Source organism: Cornus florida, unplaced genomic scaffold, assembly GCF_030987335.1.
Source record: "Cornus florida cultivar Cherokee Brave unplaced genomic scaffold, ASM3098733v1 CherokeeBrave_3.0.0_Hap2_Chr10, whole genome shotgun sequence".
In the NCBI taxonomy this organism is placed as follows: domain Eukaryota; kingdom Viridiplantae; phylum Streptophyta; class Magnoliopsida; order Cornales; family Cornaceae; genus Cornus; species Cornus florida.
The window spans coordinates 103,133,504-103,155,691 of record NW_026775580.1 but is presented as its reverse complement, the minus strand read 5'-3'; the positions used below and the strand labels follow the sequence as shown (position 1 = coordinate 103,155,691).

Below are 22,188 nucleotides of genomic sequence, written 5' to 3'. Positions count from 1 at the left end.
GGATTCGGGTTGTTGCATACATTCTAGATATTGTGATTTTTTTGAAGGAGAAATACAATTAATGCATTTTCCTCGTTTAAAATTATCAAGTTCTAAATTTTAAAAAATTAAAAGAACCCGAGTAAAAGTTTTGCAGGAAATGTAGTAAAATGTAGTTACTTCCCTTCTACATCCAAAAACGACAGTCAGATGTGAAATATACACCAAAAAAATAAATAAAAAAACTACTAGAGTGTAACACAAAATCTAGTCAATGTTGAGCTTTCCCTGTGAATTAGAGAAAGCAACGGCAGTAACACATTAATAGAATGAAGTGGCATTCTCTGATTGGCTATTGAAAATTTGGATCAAACAAAGCACTTCACCCCGTGTCCGGACATCACTCCCTTGTATATTTCCAGTGCTGTTCCCATCACTTTGTTTACCAACCTAGCTCTCTTTGGTCCAGATGGGTGAGTTGATGACAAATACTCTCCAGAATGACCAAGCCTCTCCCAATGTTTTGGCGCAACTTGAGGGTCATACCCAGCTGAAGCCATTAACATTAATCCAATGTAATCTGCTTCAATTTCCCTCCTAACAAAATAAGTAAATTACAAATAAAAATATAATCATCCAAAAAAGAAAAAGAGGAGAGACGCAAGAGAAGAAAGTGTGACACAGTAGTATACAAATATAGATCCAAATTAATTTGTTCCGTTAATGGGAACAAGTACTAAATAATAGCATATGAAAGCTATACATAACATTAATGTTAAGGACAAATTACGCTGACACCCTCCTCAGTTAAGTTAAATGTCATGTAGATGGATTTTTTGTTTTTAAATTAAACTTACATTTTAAAGAATTGATCTGTATTTGACTCACATCAGAGGGGTATAGAGACGATGACCAAAGAGTTGGACGGCGGCGGCGAGACAACTCCGTCATCGAGCGAAGCGGGGAGGTCGGCGAAGTGACATATTGAGTTTGGCCTCTCTCCATTAAGGGGTATTTTTGTATTTCTGATATTTTTTATTATATTGCATTAAAAAAGTAGGGCCATATATGACATTTCACATCATTTTTAATAAAATATTAAAAACAAAAAATCCATGTGAAATTTGACCTAATTTGAAAGGGGTGCCAATGTGATTTGACCTAATGTTAAGCATATCACAATTAGGGAATGAGAACCAAATGGTATACCTCCGTGATAGGTACAAAAATACTCCTTTTGCTATCATTGCGAGTAGCCCGCGAGATAACTGCCATACTATTCCACAAGCCGTGCATAATCCGGTTCTATGGCTTGCCACACCATGCCCAACCTGATTTAAAAACAAAACATGAACATGAGAAAGATGTACAATAATGGTAAATGAAGGATTTCAACAACTAATTAAACTAGAATTCGAATAATATATACCTCATGTCCTAGAACGGCTGCTATCTCTGCATCTGAATTGTGAATGTCAAGCAACCCTGTAGAAATAACAATCTTTCCGTTGGAGAGGTACGCAGCATTTTTTTCAGAAGAATCCACCGCCACCACTTGCCAATTCAATCCTTCCAAATGCATAGTCCCAAATTTTATGATAGATGTCTTAGGCCTCGTTTGGCTCTCCTCCTTGTGTACCTTTGATACAAGTAAAGTGCCTTCCGATCCATACCCTGAAACACTGCAGTCATGTTTAAGCTCTAAACCAGTGTGCATTCCTTGAACTATGTTTCTCAATATGGACTGCGCACGAACACTGTGTGGGTGTGTTGCACCAAGTATTCTCCCTTTGTTTTCCTTCTCCATATTCTCCCAGCAAAGCTGTGCCACGCATCTTTCTAATTCGTCGCAGAGTGTGAACATACGGATTCGCTTCGAGTATGGAACTCTCTGTATACGAATACGACTAACATGCCTCAGCCTCATGATCATGCTCATGATATGCAGATTGATGCGTCTGTATACATGCAAGACTTGTTAAACAAGTGCCTCTACCAACTGTGTTTCATGTTGCTGAGCTCGTGGGAAGTTGGAAACCAACAGAATTGGGCACACACAAGGATACTTATTACATATAGGAGTTAGTGAAAAGAGTTCTCTGCCGTGTACAATTTGTGAAATGTGTTTGAATATTTACCTTATCCAAAAAAATTAAAGTAAAAATATAAATCATCAGCTCATTTTACATGATTATACGAATACGAATAAGGCTCATGCTAATGCTATGCTCATGCTATGCAGATTGATGCGTCTGTATACATGCAAGACTTGTTAAACAAGACACCTATGCAGGGCAGAGCCAGAAATTAAATTCAGGGGGAAGGCACAGTGTAAAAAAAAATAAATAAATAAACATGACAATAAATGTAGATTATTCAAATCAAGAGGAAGGAAGAAAAATTACTCAAAATAATATGTCAATAAGTAAAGATAAATGGTTAACAAAAATTTTAAATAAGAAAGAAAAATGAGAGAACTTTGAAAGGGAAAAAAATTGGACTTTGATTTAAAAAAGAAATTTTGACTTTTTTTTAAGGAAATTAAACGAATTTAAAGAGTAATAAAGAGAGAATACAAAATTTCATTTTAAAATTTTTATAAGAAAATTAAATGAAATTAAAGAGTAACAAAGAGAGAATACAAAATTTAAGAGATAATTTTGAAAAATAAAAATTTTTGGGGGGCATTATAGAAATTAACACGTATGGCAAGTTGGGAACCAACTAAATTGGGCAGACACAGGGGTGGACCAGTGTGTGCCCAGAGGGGGCACATGCCTCCTAGCCTGGCCCTACCCACTATAAAATATAGTAATTTTTATTTTAATTTGTACATTTATAACAAAATTTGTATATAATGCCCTCCTAAAATTTTAAATTTCTAAAATTGCCTTCTAAATTTTTCTTTCCTTTTTCTTTTGCTCTTAATATTCCTTTGATTTCTTTAAAAAAAAAAAAAAAAAAGTTAAATTTTCCTTCTTTACTCAAACTGTATTTTTTTTTCCTTTCAAATTTCTCATTTTTCTTCCCTTTTTCTTCTTCTTTTTCTTATTAATTTTTTTTTGCTCCCTACTTTTTAACATTCTTCTTTTTGCACTTAAGAATGATGTATATAGAATATAGATTTTTTTTTTTTTTTTTTTTTTTTTTTTTTTTTTTTTTTTTTTTTTTTTTTTGTTCTTCTTATTTTATTTTTTTTAATTAAAATCCTGGCTCTGCCCAGAGTAGACACAAGGATACTTACATTTAGTAGTTACTGAAAAGAGTTCTCTGCAGTGGACAATTTGTAAAATATGTGTGTGAATATTTACCTAATTCAAAAATAATTAAAGTAAAAATATAAATCAGCAGCTCATTTTGGATCAAAAGCCATATTGTTTAAATATAAGTTAGGCAAGCATAAAATAGAACAAAAGCTTTTTATTTCACACCATCTTTAGTTCTTTTTATATTTTTAACATCATAATTGCACTTCTTATAAAGTGAGGACTCTCCAATTCTTTTTAACTTTATTTCAAATCCATTCAAGTTTTATATCCTCCCCCCCCCCCCCCCCCTCCCTTTTTTTTTTTTTTTTTTTTTTTTTTTTTTTTGAACTTTTCTTTGAATTCAAGTATATATTAACATTTTCTCACGATCTCTATCTTATATTAAAATTTGACAATAAAACTAAACTTAGAGATTTTTATTTTTTTCAACTCCAATATGTAGCTCAATTTTATGATGCTAGAACTTAATTGCTTGTGTTAATTATGTATCTCAAAATTTTGTGTGTGAGTGAAATTTAATTTAAAATTAATATTCAACAAAATAATTAAATATATATATTTTCAAATAGTAATTAAAATTAATTTTTTAAAATATCACACTAATATATTAACTAAGGTAAACAAATTACACGATTAAATAACGATGACAATTTACACAATCTTTACAATAATATAAAACATAATTAACAAAACTCTGAAATAATTAATTAACATAAAATTGACCCAAGCTGAAAGATATAAAAATAATAATTATTAATTAAAATTTTTAATTGGAATTTAATTATTGATATGTCTATTTTCAAACTCCCAAAACATTATCAAAATCAAGATTAATTTTATTTATTTATTACAATTCACTAATACTTATTTAGTAACGAATAATATTTAACAAGTCAATAAATATAATCATTGAATATTTTGTATGTATAATAATATCAACACGTATGTATTAGGTTTGGGAGCATTTGGACGGTTAGACCAACTGCTCTTACCTCAGGTTTTTGGAAGAAGCTTCTGAAAATAAGGGATATGGCAAGAGGCATTATAAGGTATAAGGTGGGAAATGGTGTGGTTAGACTTTTGGTTGCCTGATGGTCCCATTGTCAAACAACTTGGACTGAATGATATGAAAATTCTTCAACTGGACACCTTTGCCACAGTTGATATACTAATTTCCACCAATCATTGGTTGATCCCTCCCACAATCCAGTTCTCACAGTTCTTCCAATCACAGAGTTTCACCAACCAATTAACTACTTTCTCTTCCCTCACCATCTGATGAGCCTAACAGCATTGAGTGGCTTCCATGTCCCTCAGATGGATACTCATTTTCCCTTACTATGTCTTACTTCAACCCACCATCACCTATATTTAGTTAGAAGCATCTCTTATGGTTTAAACTCCACATACCAAAGCACAGCTGCATCTCTTGGCTAGCTGTGAGGGGTAGACTCTACACATTTGACTCCAAACCAATGCTCAACCAACGCTATGTCAACAGATGTTACTTTTGTTTGGCAGAAAATGAATCCTTGGATCATTTGTTCTTGAAGTGCACATACAGTTCTCAGGTTTGGAATTTTATTAAGAACATTGCACGCTTCTATATCCTTCCTAATTGCTGATCGTACAATGGTGTTCAAATCACTGGAACTCTACTAAGTATTTGACTCACAAGCTCCTTTGGTCTACTGCAATCTACTTCCTATGGCAAGAAAGAAATTCAAGAGTCTTTAGGAATGCTTCAGCCCCTCCTCAAATAAGTAGGTTTATAAATTTTTTTAGCTCTTACTAATAGGTTATTAGTCCAATAATATAATATCTTCTTTTTTTTTTTTTTTTTTTTTTGAAATTTAATATAATATCTCCTTTCTCAAAGAAGAGACGATGGATTCGAATTCGAAGTGAACCATTTATGAAATGTGTGAGTACTTAATCCAAAAATAATAATAATAATTCCATCAAACTCATTTTAGATCAAAAGCCATATTGTTTAAAGATGAAATTAAGTAAGAAGGAAACATACCAAAAGATTTTAATTTCATGGAACAAAACCCATAATGTGGATTATTGAAACCTATACAGTTCATCAACACGATGCTGCCAGCTGGGTCCTATAGAACCACACACAAATTCTTTTTGGCAGTTAACTATAATTTTTTTTTGGGAAGGTAGTTGACTAATTATACACATACACACACAACATACAAATACAAACACACTAACATAAATATTAGAGTTAATTACAAGTGGTTTGGCTTATTCACAATCATTTATAAGTTAGTCTCTTTTTGAAGGGTTAAGTGCAAAAAATTCCCATCTACTATCGATATAGTGCATATCAGTCACTGTGTAGTAAAAAACCCTTTTATACTATTAATTTGGTGCGATTGGATCCCTGGTGGTGTAAAATGACGATAATACCCTCACTTAGTTGAATAAATTAATGATTATAAATACAGGCCATGTAAAATGACTTTTTTGTTCAAATTTGTATAAAATGGGGTTTGTTTGGCAGGAGGATAATATAAACCTCAAATTGTATAAAATTAGAATAACCTAAACCTGAATATAATTAAATCTAAAACCAAACATGTCCTTTCATATTTTGAAATATAAATAAATTTGTAATATATATATATATATATATATATATATATATATATATGCACACACCATATATCATTAGGACAAATCTATGGGTTTTAGGGCAAATCATTTCAGCCTCCGCCTCCATGGCTGTGATTCAATTCAGTCAATTCCCGTTCTTGAAGAAAGCCATCCCAATTCTACTCTCACTCTCACTATTTTCCTTCTTGTTTTCTTACTACTCATTCATTTCCTTCTCCATTCCTTCAATCATGATGTTACTTCATTTTTCATCCAAACAGTTTCCTTTACCATTCACAGGAACTACATATTCCTCCTCTGCAATGGAATTCTTGTTTTTATGATCACCAGCTCTAGCCCGATCACTAACCCTTAACTGGGTAGTGATGTTGATGGCAAACACATCAAGAAGGACGACGAAGATCGGCGATCAATAGCGCTTGAATTTTCTGAACCAAAAGCATTAGTTTATGTATCTTCATTCTAAGTGGTTTCCATGAAATACGTATCTTTACTTTTGTAGAAAAGTACTCTAGTTGCTCCTGGTGTCCATAAGGGCATGGATGCATAGTTTTTCAGAATCTTTTTCTTTTCTTGGGGTGTTTTTCATAAATATCTTTTGAAGATATTTTATTTCAAGGGAGGCTAACTAATTGGGTCTCATGAACTACTTGGATAGGAGTTAGATGGGTATGGATAATTACCCATAGATAGTTCTATATGTATATATATAAATATATATGTATATACATATATATAAAAAGGAAAGTAATTTATTAATATTATAGTAACTTTAGTATTAATAAATACTCTGATGTATATATTTTATATATTTATATAATAAGGATACGTAACATGTTTTAAGTTACCTTTTTAATATTATGGTAAATTTAGTATAAATAAATAATCTGATGTATATATTTTATTTATTTGATGAGGATACAGATAAATTATATACGTAACATGTTTTAAGTTACTTTTTTAATATTATGGTAACTTTAGTATAAATAAATAATCTGATGTATATATTTTATTTATTTAATGAGGATACAGATAGATTATATACGTAACATGTTTTAAGTTACCTTTTAATATTATGGTAACTTTAGTATTAATAAATAATCTAATGTATATATTTTATTTAATTAATAAGGATATACATAGATTATATACTTAACATATTTTAAGTTACCTTTTTAATATTTTCATTTTTTATTTTTCTTTATTAAGTTGACTTGGATTGGAAAAAGGAATAGGGTTATTATTTAGCCTATAAATACACAACTATAGGTTGAAAAAGGAGTGAAAATATATCACGTAATATATTCTAGAGAGAGAGAGTTAGAGAGAGAAGGAGAAAGAGGAAGGAAGGAGGAGAAAACCCTTTAGAGAGAAGATCAAGGAAGAAGAAGTTTAACTTTCAATCTGAAAGTTTAAGGCAAGTTCTTCTTCTATCTCTTTCCCTTTGATTCGTGTTTCTATACATGCCTAGGAAATTTCAGGATTTATTAAACACATAAAATTAAATAATTATGCATGTTTAATTGGATTAGAATATAGATTTTATGAATTTGGTTCATATCTGTTCTTGTGTTATGAATTGATAAATGCATGATTTTGATTTGATTTCCGGTGGGAATTTTTACATATTTGAATTATGTATATTTCATATCTGTGGAATGATGGAACGTAGAAACATGCTTAGGATTTCTGAACATTAAATAGGAACTAGGTTTGGGTTTAAATAAATTTAAATAGACTCAATCATAATTATGCTTGCTATTTGAATGTTTTAAATAAACGAATGAATTTAATCTTTTAATATGTTTTAACAATTGAGATTAAATGTGTAGGATGAATTGGATATGGAGAATGTTTATTCGACGGTATGATAAAATATCATCATATGTATAAGATTCAGTTTATGTAGGACATATGATATATGAAACTTAAATAAATAATAAGTCATTCCTATTTTGTGATAACTTGAAATCATAGTATCATAGTTATTTCTGGATTGTTTGATGTATTTCCTTAATCGTTACATCAATTGTTGAATTGTGTGGCATTCTAGGGACGGATTAACTTATCAGTTAAGTCCTACCTATTTTATATAAGGGAATGGATTAACTAAAATGTTAAGTCCTATTTATATTCAAGTCAGGTCAGCTGAACAAGTTAAATGACTTATGGAGGATTAATTTATTATATAAGGGAATGGATTAACTAAAATGTTAAGTCCTACTTATATTCAAGTCAGGTCAGCTGAACAAGTTGAATGACTTATGGAGGATAAATTTATACTGGATAGGATGGTTACTAGATTATATATATATAAGTATGGTGCCATGATATGAGCTTGAGTCTCAGAATCAGTGGTTAGGGTACGTATATCGCCAGGGATGTGTAGCTAGATATAGTGTAGTTGTGTACCTTGGTAGGTCTAGGTACTCATGTCCACTATATGTGCGTTTTGCATGTTGCCTACTATTCAGGTTGAGACAACCCTATAGTCTAGTGAGGTTCCTTTAGTGTGTATATATATATATACGGACTACTAGTTACTGTTGGATTGACTAGGATGTATACATGTATCGGATCTCTACTTGGACTGTAGTAGAGTAGAACTTATTTGTGGGCCTGACCCACCATTATTTTTCAGGTGTTCGTCAGGAGTAGAGGTTGTTCGTGCTGAGTTGGGATCAGTCTACTTCATTCTTCCGATGCTACATAGGAGTTCCTTTATAATTCAGTTTCCTGATTTAGACAGTTATTGCTGTCATTTGTTTAGTTTGGATTTTCTAGGGGTCCACACAGTATGGATTCCTGAGTTGTATTTTGGAGGATCAGTTGTATCAGAAGAGTTTATTAATTAATGGAAATATATTCTGAGGTTTATTATTAGATTATCATTTTAGTTTCTTGTCAGCATTTTATTTATTCCTCTTTATTCTTTTGTACTCTGTATTCATTTATTATCAATTTGTTTTGATATCCTCGGGTATTCGGGCGTGGGCCTGGCCAACACGCATTTAGAAATCCGGAGGTATCACATAACATAATGCAGCAGCAGCTCACATCCATCTTCATTAATGCCAGTAGAATATCCAATCAAAATGCCTAACGAGATTTTTCTAAACAACACACTTTGCTTAAAGCTAATCCCACATGATGATTTTGCTGCAAAGGATGCAGAACTGTTGACAATTTCATTCCAATATTTGATGTAAATGTCTTGAAATTCTTGGAGCCAGTATTGGATAGTTCTACAATCAAATTCCTTTAAGAGTGGATTTTCCTCACTGATGTCATGAAATTTGGGTTTCTTGAGTTTTTTTCTTGTAGCCAGCTTTTACTTTGTAATAGAGAGAGAGCAAATTGAGATTAGATGCTGGGGGCCTTTTATGCACAATGCTGAGAGACTTTTATACACAAATGGTGAGGGGCAAAATGGGAAACAAAAGGGTAAAATGGGGTTTTAAGTTTTACTTTTTGTAAAAAGTTGTCAGAGGGATCGGTTATGCACCTTTTTTGAATTTTGTGGACTTGCATGCATTTTTTCAAAAAGTAGGGACTTGTTCGGCACAAAGTCTATATATCAGGTGAGTTTTTTGCACTTAACCCCTTTTTGAATAATGACCACCCCCAAGTTTGATAAAGTTAACAAAAATACCCCTATCACAATTGACACGTAATGAATTGACATTATTACCTTTTAACTTATAAATTAATTTATTTAAAATATAAAATTACCTTTTTAACCTTCCATTCAATCTCAAACCTAAATAAACATGTATGCATTTCTATATATATATAGATAGATATTTCGTCCCGTCTGTTTTTTTGGGACAAAAATAGCCTCAATACAATCTCTCTATTTAAAAAAACAAATGGGTATTCAAGTAATTTCGTAAACAAATACCCGCTAGGTCAGGGATCCTGGGCCTGTCTTCTCTTCTCTATCATGCAATTTCTCTCTAAAATGCATTGCAGGGACCATGTCGCTACCGCCGCCGCCGCCGGAGATCAGATATGGCCAATAAACCACCACATCTCCCCAACAAAACCCGCCACCACCATCCCGCCGCACAACCACCAACAGCGAACACATACCTAAGGATGAACAACCACCAACACCACCACAATATCTGTCGACGTCTTCATCGCCACCCCACTACACAACTACCATCGCCATCCCTACCAATAACCACCGCCGCCACCCCATAGCCGATAACCACCACCACCATCCCTACCCACAACCACCGTCGTCATCCCCATAGCCGAAAAGCACCGATACCATCCCCATAGCCGGCAATCTCCACGTTGGGGGTGCGTGAGGCCCATTCCGACAGTGCGTGATTCCGGCAATGGGTTGGGGCCAAAAAGGGGCGATTTGACTGCATAGTGCCATCCCTTCGACGATGACGATCTGAAACCTCCAGCGCCGACAATTAGCGCAATCTGAGACATTGATTGATCTCGATCTCCTAATCATACGCACCTTATTGCTTGTTTTCAACACCAACCAGACGATGATTTGCTCCGATTACTCTCATTAAAGTTGTTAAAGGGTAGTTTCGTCAATTAAAATAGTTGATATTTTAAATAAAAATTTAATATTTTTATTAGAGGGCAAATAAGACATTTTACTCTATTTTAGACTATGTTTAGATCCATATCTGACCAGGGATGTCATTATTAGAAAACAGACTAACTTACAAATGGTTGTCAATGGACTAAACCAAGAGTGTCATTATAATTAACTTTAAATATTAAATACATTGTTATCTGAAAAGAGATTTAAAAAATTATAATAATTCAAAAAAAAAATCTTGTATTATGTATGTGAATATATATGTGTATATATATTTTATAAGGACTAGTCTCTCTGTCTCTCTTTATTTTTTTTTATTATATTTTTTGCTGGAGGACTGTTCTCTTGAAGAATAATGCTTTACACACCGGGAGACTATATTTAAAAAAAAACAAAAAAAGATAGCTGATTTGTAAATTTACTTCACTTAGTGAAATTTCTTCCACCAAGAAAATATAAGCTAAGGCTCCGTTTTTTTTTTTGGGAAGATATTTTTTTTTAAGGTAAAATATTATTTTATTTTTATTTTTGTCGGTATTTGATAAAGGTCTATGTTAATATTGAGTTCGAGTCCATCCAACGAGACATATAAAATAACTTGTCAAAAATTAATTGATAAATTATTTTTATTAAATTTAAAATTTTTTTTTCAGACAATTAAATATCAAAAAATTAAAAAAAAAATTTTAAAAAATATTTTACGTCTAAACAAACAATAGAACCTAGTGTAAATTTACTTCACCGCGTACTATGCTGCTCAGGAAAAAAAAAACATGCATTCTCCCAATCGCTATCGAAAATTTGGATTAAACAAAGCACTTCACCCTGTTTCCAGACCTCACTCCCTTGTATATTTCCAGTGCTTCTCCCATCACTTTATTTTTGTTCAGCGACCTAGCTCTCGTCTCTCCGGATGGATGAGTTGATAACAAATTCTTTTCAGAATCATCAAGCATCTCATAAAATGTTGGTGCAACTTCAGGGTCATAACCAGCTGAAGCCATTAACATTAATCCAATGTAATCCGCTTCCAATTCATGCCTACCAAAAAAAATTAAAAATCAATTAAATAAGAAAAAATTTTATTAAAATTGGAGAAGAGGAAAGAAGAATGAACACTTTCGGCTAGGCTGATACCGTATGTAACCTCCCACTATAATTACACATTTAAGCATATTAACACATCTTAACTAGGGGATTGTATACCTCTGCAGTATTTACATATGTATTCGTTTTGCTATCATTGAGAGTATCGGCACATAATAAAATGGCCAATCTTAAAAAAAAAAAAAAAAAAAAAAAAAAAAAAAAAAAAGAGAAAGATGTACTATTCACTAAAAGACGTCCAATGTGGAAGGATTGATTTCCCTTTTGACTTCATGTTCACTTACAAAAAATTGCCTTATGTATAAAATGACACAATTACCTCTTGGACCATTTTAAAAGACCAAAATGCTCAAAACTTAAACCACCTCCTCTTCCTCCTCTCTCAGAGAGAGAGAGAGAGAGAGAGAGAGAGAGAGAGAGAGCTAGCCAATCCACACGCGCACACGTGGCTGCTAACATGAGTCCTCTTTTTATCTCACTTTTTCTTCGCGGCTGGTGAGAAGAAGTTTGAATCAAAGGAGTATGGAGACGATGCGAGGTGGGTGCTGACCAGAGAGTTGGTCGGTGAAGACATGGAGGACGGCGACGAGACGACTCCGTCATCAAGCAAAACAAGAGAGGTCTGAAATGGCGAAGTGACAGATTGCAGCAAACAGTTTGGGATTTCAGTCACCGAAAAGTAATGGCCTCGCCCCATTAAGGGAAATTTTTATATTTTTGCATTTCTGATATTATATTGCATTAAAAAAGTAGGACCACATTTCACATCATTTTAAATAAAATATTAAAAACAAAAAGTCCATGTGGGATTTGAACTAATTTGAGGGCTGCCAATATAATTTGACCTAATGCATGTTAAGCATATCACAATTAGGGGATGAGAACCAAAACGGTATACCTCCGTGATATGTACATAAGCACTCCTTTTGCTATCATTGCGAGTATCGGCATGCGAGATATCAGGCATACTAGGCCACAAGCCGTGCAGTATCCTGATTCATGGCATGCCACACCATGCCCAACCTGATTTAAAAACAAAACATGAACATGAGAAAGATGTACAATAATGGTAAATGAAGGATTTCAACAACTAATTAAACTAGAATTCGAATAATATATACCTCATGTCCTAGAACGGCTGCTATCTCTGCATCTGAATTGTGGATGTCAAGCAACCCAGTAGAAATAACAATCTTCCCGTTGGAGAGGTACGCAGCATTTTTATCAGAAGAATCCACCGCCACCACTTGCCAATTCAATCCTTCCAAATGCATAGTCCCAAATTTTATGATAGATGTCTTAGGCCTCGTTTGGCTCTCCTCCTGGTGTAACCTTGATACAAGTAAAGTGCCTTCCGATCCATACCCTGAAACACTGCAGTCACGTTTAAGCTCTAAACCAGTGTGCATTCCTTGAACTATGTTTCTCAATATGGACTGCGCACGAACACTGTGTGGGTGTGTTGCACCAAGTATTCTGTCTTTGTTTTTCTTCCCCATATTCTCCCAGCAATGCTGTGCATACCATCTTTCCAATTCGTCGGAGATTGTGAACATACGGATTCGCTTCGAGTATGGAACTCTCTGTATACGAATACGACAAAAAAGGCTCAGGCTCGGGCTCGGGCTCATGCTATGCAGATTGATATATGCGTCTGTGTCACATGCAAGACTTGTTAAACAAGACACCTCTGTCTGGGAACCAACAGAATTGGGCACACACATGGATACTCACACACACATATATATATAGTAGTTACTGAAAATAGTTCCCTGCCTAAGGCAAGCTTAAAATAGAACAAAAGCTTTTTATTTCACACCATCTTTAGTTCTTTTTATATTTTTAATATCATAATTGCACTTCTTATAAAGTGAGGACTCTCCTAATTCTTTTTTACTTTATTTCAATTCATTTAAGTTTTATGTCAAGTTCCATTCCCCCTCTCTCTTGAACTCTTTTGGAATTTCAACTCTTTTTCTTATATTATTTTTTTACTTTTCTTTGAATTCGAGTATATTAACATTTTCTCACAATCTCTGTCGTATACTAGTATTAAAATTTGACAGTAAAACTGCTTAAGAATTTTATTTTTTTCAACTCAAATATGTAGCTCAAATTTATGATACTATAACTTAATTGCCCGACTTAACTATGTAAGCTCAAAATTTTGTATATACTAGTAAAATTTAATTTAAAATTAATATTCAACAAAATAATTAAATATCTATTTTCTCAAATAGTTAATTAAAATTAATTTCTTAAAATAATCACACTAATATATTAATTAAGATAAACAAATTACATGATTAAATAACGATGACAATTTACACAATCTTTACAATAATAAATTAAAAAATTATTCTATAAAACATAATTAACAAAACTCTGAAATAATTAATTAACATAAAATTGACACAAAGAAAAAGATATAAAAATAATAATTATTAATTAAAATTTTTAATAGGAATTAAATTATTGATATGTGTATTTTCAAACTCCTAAAACAATATCAAAATAAAGATTTCCTTTTATTGCAAAACTCATAATAAAAAAGTAATTTGAGTTTTATGGAAATCTTCTAAACACATTTACCAAAAAAAAAAAACTCTTTTAAACACACTATATTAATTAAAATAATAATAACTCATAATAAATAGGTAATTCTTTTCAACAGAAATTCAATTATTGACAAGTGTATTTTCAAACTCCAAAAATAATTTCAAAATCAAGAATATATATATATTTTTTTTTACAATTCACTAATACTTATTTTAGTAATGAATAATATTCAACAAGTCAATGAATATAATTATTGACTATTTTATTTATCTATACTAAGAGTATATATTTCCTTTTATATATTTCCTTGTCTAATTAGAGATACTAAAGTATTTATTTTCTTTATATATTCCCTCCGAGCTATTTAGCCCGATAAATAAAAACCTACTATTTCACCGAGTCTATGTGGTTGTCTATGTGTCAAATATAATGGGTCCTATTTTTAACTATAAAGTAATTAACTATTTGAAAATTTGCCTATCTTTCTATTCTTTTACAAATAAAATTCAAAAATCCTATCAACTCCCTATGATTTCATCTTAATATTTTTCGTTGACAATTAAAGTTTGAATCACCATGAAACTTTAATATATATATATCTATACTTATATTATTAAAAGTGTAAAGAATTTCAATATTTCAATATTTATTTATTAATATAAAAAAATATTTATTAATTTATATAAAAAGAGATTTTTAAAAAGTTTCTATAAAACTCTAACACAAATTACTATTTATGTATTTATTATGAGTTTTTTTAATAAAGGAATATCTAATTAGACATGGATATATTTAATAATTTCTATAAAACTTTACAACAAATTACCAATTTCTATAAAACTCTACCACAAATTACTTATTTTATCTTCTATAAAACTGTATCACATATAACATATATTCATCTATTTATTATGAATTTTTTATAAAAGGATATCTAATTAGACAATGATATATTTAAAGATAATAAAATAATTTCTATAAAACTCTACCAAAAAAAATATTTATTAGTTGATGTAAAACGAATTTTTAAAAAAGTTTCTATAGAATTCTAACACAAATTATCTCTTATCTATTTATTAGACAAAAATATATTTAAAAAAAATAAAATAATTTCTATAAAATTCTACCACAAATTACTTATTTCTATAAAACTTTATCACAAATTACCTATTTTATTTTCTATAAAACAATATCATATATAACCAATATTTATCTATTTATTATGAATTTTTTAATAAAAAAATCTAATCAAACAAGGATATATTTAAAGAAAAAAAAAATAATTTTGCGCTTTAATTTGATTTTCTTATGTTTGGATTTTGAATTCTATTATCAAGTTTAAGTTTGGGTGTTTCTATTTTGTGAAATGTGTAGACTAACATTTCCAATTATTCAAACTCAGTAATCTTTAAGGTCAGTAATACCATAAAATTAGTGTCTAAATTAAGCTAATTTCACATTGCAATTGTAGGGTGGACTGAAGATTTCGGATTTTTGATGCTCTGTACAATCAAGAAGCAAGAGACACACATGGTGTGTGTGGAACTTTGGATTATCAAGCACCAGAAATGGTGGAGAACAAAAGATCATGGAGCATCCCTGGATAATTAAATATGCTGATCCATCGGGTACCTGCTCTAATTAGCAATTTTAGTTTCTAGTATTCTGCATCCCTGGATAATTAAATATGCAATTTTCATTTTAGCCTATGTTCTGTGAATTCTTGGAAAAAGGTAGTAATTTGTATGAATAATATGCAAAAGGACACTGTGGTAAATTATTCGTATCTTGCTAAGTTTTCTAGAGTGACTATAACTATAGAAGAGAACTGATATTAGGATCTATCAAGTAGTCAGAGTGAACCTACCAAACACAATAAACAAAACCAGAAGAAAATCTCGACATCACTTGCTTTTTACTAGCAGAGTTGGTTTATTTTCTCAAGTAAATCCTAGAAAGAGAACCAACTGCAATGAACTCTGTTGGCAAGTATATTCTAGTATCTCTAGCAGGTCTTGTATTCATGCATGACATTAAATAAATTTCTTAAATCTTTTATTTTATACTAAATTAACAAAAAGGAAAGGAACATGTTATAAAATAATTAAAAGAGTGTAATATTATTAACAATAATATATATATATAACATAAAATGAAAGATTTTGGTAAAATGAAAGATTCTGTTTCTAGTCATTATCAGTGTTACCATTAGTAACTCAATAACAAACAATGACTATGCTGCTCTAGCCTGATATCATTCATGTTGCAGGAAAATATGCCTTCTCCCTTTCGATATTGAAAATTTGGATTAAACAAAGGACTTCACCTCGTGTCGAGACCTCACTCCCTTATATATTTCCATTGCTTCTCCCATCACTTCGTTTTGTTGCAGCGACCTAGCTCTCGTTTCTCCAGATGGGTGAGTTTCGAACAAATCCTCTTTATAATCACAAATCCTCTCATAAAAGGATGGTGCAACTTGAGGGTCATACCCAGCTGAAGCCATTAACATTAATCCAATGTAATCTGCTTCCAATTCCCCCCTACCAAATACACACACACGCTAAATAAGAAAAAAATAAAAAAAAAATGAAGAAAAGGAAAGAAGAGTGACAGAAAAGTGTGGAACTTGTAGGTGTTTACCCAAATTAGTGTTAACTTGCAAACAAAAATCATTTAAATATTTAGTTTATGTGTTGACTTGTGCCGTAAATCAATCTGTCATAGAGGAATCATAGTTAGGAAAATTAGTACTCTCAAGAATTTTTTACTTGCAGTAAGCAGTTAGGACTTGGGAGTAGTTTTTGACAATTAATTTAAGTATCCAAGAATGCCTAAACATCATAGAAGCCTCCAATCTACTCACTGTCACTTTGACACCCAATAGTAACTAATTTTAAGCATACAAATATAGATCCATATTAATTTGTACGACACTAGTTTATAAAGCACATGGAAGATTGAAACTACTCCTAAAACTAGCGACCTGGTCTTAGTAATTCTATATTACTAAGACCATATTATGCAACTGGAAGCATCATGTACAACTTTCCGTAGATTATAATTTAGTAAATAAATTGGGAATTTTTCACATTTATAATATGTGCGCGAAATTATTGAATAAGTAAATTACATGCAACAAAAATTTGTTCACGAGCCATGTATGGAAATACTAGGAATATTAATTACATGATGGAATACAGTTTTGGTGCATTTTATCATAAAAGGGGAAATAATACAAGAAATTAACATGAAAGCATCCATTTGCATTTAACCGAACTTGTTTCCAGAAGATATTTCAGTTGCTTAACAATAGTTGTGTTAATTGGACCAAGTACAAAATAATTCATATGAATGTATACATAACATTAACGTTAAGCATATTAACACATCTCAATTAGGGGATCTGGTATACCTCCTCAATATGTACTTATATACTCGGTCTGCTATGATTGAGAGTTTCGGCACATAATAAAAAGGCCGTACAAGGGCATAAATCACCAAATATTCTGATACGTGCCATGCCACACCATGCCCAACCTGATAACAAAAACATGAACATGAGAAAGATGTATGTACAATGTGGAATGATTTCAACAACTATGAATTCGAATAATAAATCACACCCAAACATGATACATACATACCTCATGTGCTAGAAAAGTTGCTATATCTATATCTGAATTGCAATAGTCAAGTATCCCTGTATAAACAACAATCTTGCCGTTATTGTGGTACTCAGCATTTACCACATGAGATTCCACCAGCATCACTTCCCAATTCAATCCTTCCAAATGACTAGTCCCAAACTTTATGATACTTTCCTTTGGCCTCTTTCGGTATTCTCTTGATACAAGTAAAGCGTCTTCAGATCCATTACTTGAAACATAGCAGTGACGATTAAGCCCTAAACCGGTGTGCATTCCTTGAACTATGTCTCTCAATATGGACTGCACTCGAACACTTTGTGGGTGTGTTGAAGGAAGTATTATCTCTGGGTCTAAGATGTACGGATCCTCCCTCCATAGTCTTTCCAATATGATGTGGGACGGTGTGACCATTCGGATTCTTTTCGAGTATGGAACCCTCTCCAAACTGGCAAACAGTAAAACAAATATGGTTAAAAAATATATAATTCTTTGAAGGCATGATAGGCACCCCATTCCCAGCCATGGTATGCTGCTAGGTTTAGGTTTTTTATTCTCTTTTTTTGTTTCTCCACCTTAGATTTCTTTTTTTTGTCTGGTCTGCGTGGAAAAATATTATCAAGAGCCTGAAGATCTGGGTGGTAAAATCTTGTTTCAAAATCAGAAAATCTTGTTCCAAAATCAGATGGAAAAGGCCAATCTGGATCTGGGTGGTTAAATTTTGTTTCAAAATCAAATGGAGGAGGCCAATTTGTCTGTTCGGGTCCATAAAAGCATGTAACAGGTGATAATAACACGTTAGACCTTCTACGAATATGATTCATAGCCTTTTGGACCAGACGCGGATACACCGTTTTCTTGTGATTAAAACTTAAAGTTGAGCAAGGAATTATTGGCTTCTGAAGTCGACGGTCATGAGAATGAGAATGAGAAACAGAAAGAGTCTTGTGATTGAAACATAAAGTTGAGCCAAGATTTAACTGATTAAGAAGCATTGAATTCATGTAAAAGAAACTCTATACAATAATTCTTCAATAATGAAAAAGAAAGAACGAGTGTTCTTCAATGGATAAATCTTTTTCTTATTGTTGCAATAAATAAGAAACCCTCTACCAACTGTAACCTGTGTTGCTCATCACTCTCGGTACGGAAACCCACGGAATTGGGAGGTTTTTATATTTAATTTGGTTTTAAGCAATTAAATCCTTGTCAAAAAGGATTTGAATTTTACATTTTATAAATAGATAAAGATTATGAGTTGAGACTAACAAGTTGAGAGATTGTGGTTGATTGCTTTATAACTTTTTGTTTATTTGTTTATTATTGCTCTTTCTTAATTGACCTGTTTTTTAACCCTTAATTCTGTTTTTAGATTATTTTTTTTCTTCTTTTTTAACCCTAATAATATTTTGTTTTATTTATTTATTTATTTTTTTCATGGTATGTGTGACCTTAACCTCTACGAGTATTAAAAAGGGAGATGACATACCAGTCCGTGTTTTGAGAAAAATTTGTGTACCTAATTTTTATTTATTTTTAAATAAATAAACTAAAATAAGTAGGTTTATAAAATTTTCAGCTGTTACCAATAGGTTATTAGTCCAATAGTATAACTGTATAATATCTCCTAACCATTTATGAAATGTGTGAGTACTTAATCAGAAAAAATAATAATTCCATCAACTCATTTTAGATCAAAAGCCAGAAGGAAGGTAAGCAAGAAGGAAACAGAACAAAAGATTTTAATTTCATGGAACAAAACCCATAACGTGGATTATTGAAATTCATCAACATGATGCTGCTGCCTGCTGGGTCCCCGCACACAATTTCTTTTTGGCAGTTAACTAAATTTTTTTGGGAAGGTAGTTGACTAAATTATACGCACACAAAACATACAAATACAAATACAGACACTAGCATAAATATTAAATACGTTGTTATCTGAAAAGAGATTTAAAAAATTATAATAATAAAATAAAATTAAAAAAATCAGGGGATATAAAAAGTAATTTTTCTGATTTTTCTCTTCTTTTCTTTTGTTAAATCTATTTTTACTTTACAATTTCTCGAAAATTGAATTGAATTTTTTTTTTTTCAAAAAAAAAAAAACTGAAACAAGCAGCATGTTAGTATAATTCTTGTATGTGCTTGGTCTCTCTGTCTCTCTTAATTGTTTTGCTGGAGGACTGTTCTCTTGAAGAATAATGCTTTACACACCGGGAGAATATATTTAAAAAACAAAAAAAGATAGCAAAGATGAGACCAGTCACTTCCTTTTTTTTTTTTTTTCAAAGCAAGGAAGCTCGATTTCATTGATAAACATTCAACCAACATTACAATCAAGAGCAGCCAAATTTAAAATATCAAAAGGAAAAATACAATTCCAAATGGTCCACTCCTTCCTAGACATAGCATATTGACTCGGCATATGGGCAACCTTTCAATCAGCCTAGTTCAAAGAATACTGGGGATGCTGATTCAACAATAACTCCATATCTTCCTTTATAACTGAGATCGAAGGACACAAAACAGATTGACAGTAGCCTTCAATGGTAATTGCCTCCAATTCCCAATCAATTGCCCACTTCACTGCTTGTCTCGCCACCAAAAAATCAAAAAACTAGATTTCAATGTTGAGTTCTCCCTGTCGATTAGAGAAAGCTAACAAAAATTAAGTAGAAAGCCGTCAAGATTAGCATTAGTGCACTTTAATAATATATGGTGAACTGAAAAGGAACTTTCACTGATTGCACAGCACACTAATAACGTTCAGCAGTTAATCCAAGTGGTGCAAAGGTTGCGCGTGAAAGGTTGAAGAAATTATAAAAGCATATGCTTTTGTTAAATGGTTCACAATCACATTATTTCATTTTACCAAATATTATGTGAATTCTTGACAAAACTAGTAATTTGCATGAATAATATGCAAAAGGACAATGTCGTAAATTATCCAGATCTTGTTTAGTTGTCCAGGGTGCTAGTATAACTATATATTACAGAACTGAAACAAGAATCTATTAAGTATTTAGAGTGAACCTACCAAACACAGTAAACAAAACCAGAACAAAATCCTCAACATCACATGCTTTATAATACTAGCAGAGTTGGTGCATTTTCTGAAGTAGATCCTAGAAAGAGAAGCAACTGCATTAATGAACTCTGTTATCAAATGTATTCTAGTATCCCTAGCCGCTCCTGTATTTTTCATGACACTTGGTAAATTTCTTATATATATATTTTTTTCTTTCCAAAATAACAAAAAGAGAAGGAACATGTTATAAAATAATTAAAAGTGTAATATTATATTCAATTAAATATATATAAAAATGAAACATTTTATGTCAAGCTTATGTAACATCAAATAATCAATTAAATAAAGAGTGATGAAATTCTGGAGAAATGAACAATCACAATGCTACTCTTGCAGGAAATCATTCATGTAGCAGGAAAACATGCATTCTCCCAATCGCTTTCTTTTCTTTTCTTCATTCATTTTACACATGAGAATTTTTAATATTTTATTCATTTTACACATCAAATAATCAATTAAATCATTCATTTTCATTTTCTTTTCTTTTTGTTAATCCTGTTCTTACATAACAGTTTTTGGATAATTTTTAATATTTTTTATTAAAAAAGAAAAAACAGAAACACAGCAGGCCAATAAAAACCTTTTGTTATGCTCTTTTATATATTGTGAGGATTGGTCTCTTAAAGAATACTGTTTATATATTGTGAGGATTGGTCTCTTAAAGAATACTGTTTTACACATGAGAATTTATTGAAAAGAAAAAAAATAAATAAATAAAATAGGATAGATGATATGTAAATTTACTTATCTTCTTCGTAACGATAGACTATAGTTAATCAAAGTGTTAAGCAAGTTCACCACACAAAAATTGATAATTAGTTACATATTTATCAAGAACATAAATTACACTACTTTGTTGACAAATACTGAGCTACTCATTGGCTGTTCTTAACCTCAAGCCTGCATGTTTATCACATCCTAGTGGTATCACAGGACAAAATAATAGTGTTGGAGACCAAGGACTGATAATCAGAATTAGAAGCCAAATCCACAGAAAATTTTACGTTGATGATACAATTTCTTCAATTTTTCTATTTCTAGGAAATCATTCACGTAGCAGTAAAATATGCGTTCTCCCTTGCGCTATTGAAAAAATGGATTAAACAAAGCACTTGGCCCCATGTCCAGACCTCACCCTTGTCTATTGCCAGTGCTTGTCTCATCACTTCATTTTCGTTTACCAACCTAGCTGTCGTTTCTCCGAATCATTAAGCCTCTCATAAAATATTGGTGCAACTTTAGGGTAATACCCAGCTGAAGCCATTAAAATTCATCCAATAAAAAAATAATAATAATAATAATAATAAAAAGAAGAAGAAGAAGAAGAAGAAG

The 22,188-nt window shown here is 31.6% G+C and overlaps 2 protein-coding genes across 2 annotated transcripts; both read right to left on the bottom strand.

The window, feature by feature from the left end:
* Window positions 1-347: 347 nt before the first annotated feature.
* LOC132278287 (mitochondrial metalloendopeptidase OMA1-like) lies at window positions 348-1,906 on the bottom strand. The gene is made up of 3 exons (XM_059780088.1): window positions 1,409-1,906; window positions 1,189-1,310; window positions 348-576 (listed from the first exon to the last, which is right to left on the bottom strand). Exons 1-3 carry the CDS (start codon window positions 1,904-1,906, stop codon window positions 348-350), a joined length of 849 nt encoding a protein of 282 aa, XP_059636071.1.
* Window positions 1,907-11,258: 9,352 nt separating this feature from the next.
* LOC132278286 (mitochondrial metalloendopeptidase OMA1-like) lies at window positions 11,259-13,283 on the bottom strand. Its single transcript, XM_059780087.1, has 3 exons — window positions 12,681-13,283; window positions 12,458-12,582; window positions 11,259-11,493 (listed from the first exon to the last, which is right to left on the bottom strand). The coding sequence occupies exons 1-3, from the start codon at window positions 13,281-13,283 to the stop codon at window positions 11,259-11,261; spliced, it is 963 nt and encodes a 320-aa protein (XP_059636070.1).
* Between the last annotated feature and the right edge of the window lie 8,905 nt (window positions 13,284-22,188).

Bases quoted from the DNA above. Each gene is read 5' to 3' on its own strand.
- LOC132278287 (XM_059780088.1), bottom strand. From the start codon at position 1,906: ATGAGGCTGAGGCATGTTAGTCGTATTCGTATACAGAGAGTTCCATAC. The intron at 1,311-1,408 runs GTATATATTATT...TTTTTAAATCAG, and splicing joins CAGCCGTTCTAGGACATGAG to GTTGGGCATGGTGTGGCAAG. The intron at 577-1,188 runs GTATACCATTTG...TTATTTTGTTAG, and splicing joins TTTTTGTACCTATCACGGAG to GAGGGAAATTGAAGCAGATT.
- LOC132278286 (XM_059780087.1), bottom strand. From the start codon at position 13,283: ATGTGTGTGCCCAATTCTGTTGGTTCCCAGACAGAGGTGTCTTGTTTA. The intron at 12,583-12,680 runs GTATATATTATT...TTTTTAAATCAG, and splicing joins CAGCCGTTCTAGGACATGAG to GTTGGGCATGGTGTGGCATG. The intron at 11,494-12,457 runs GTATACCGTTTT...TTTTTTTGGTAG, and splicing joins CTTATGTACATATCACGGAG to GCATGAATTGGAAGCGGATT.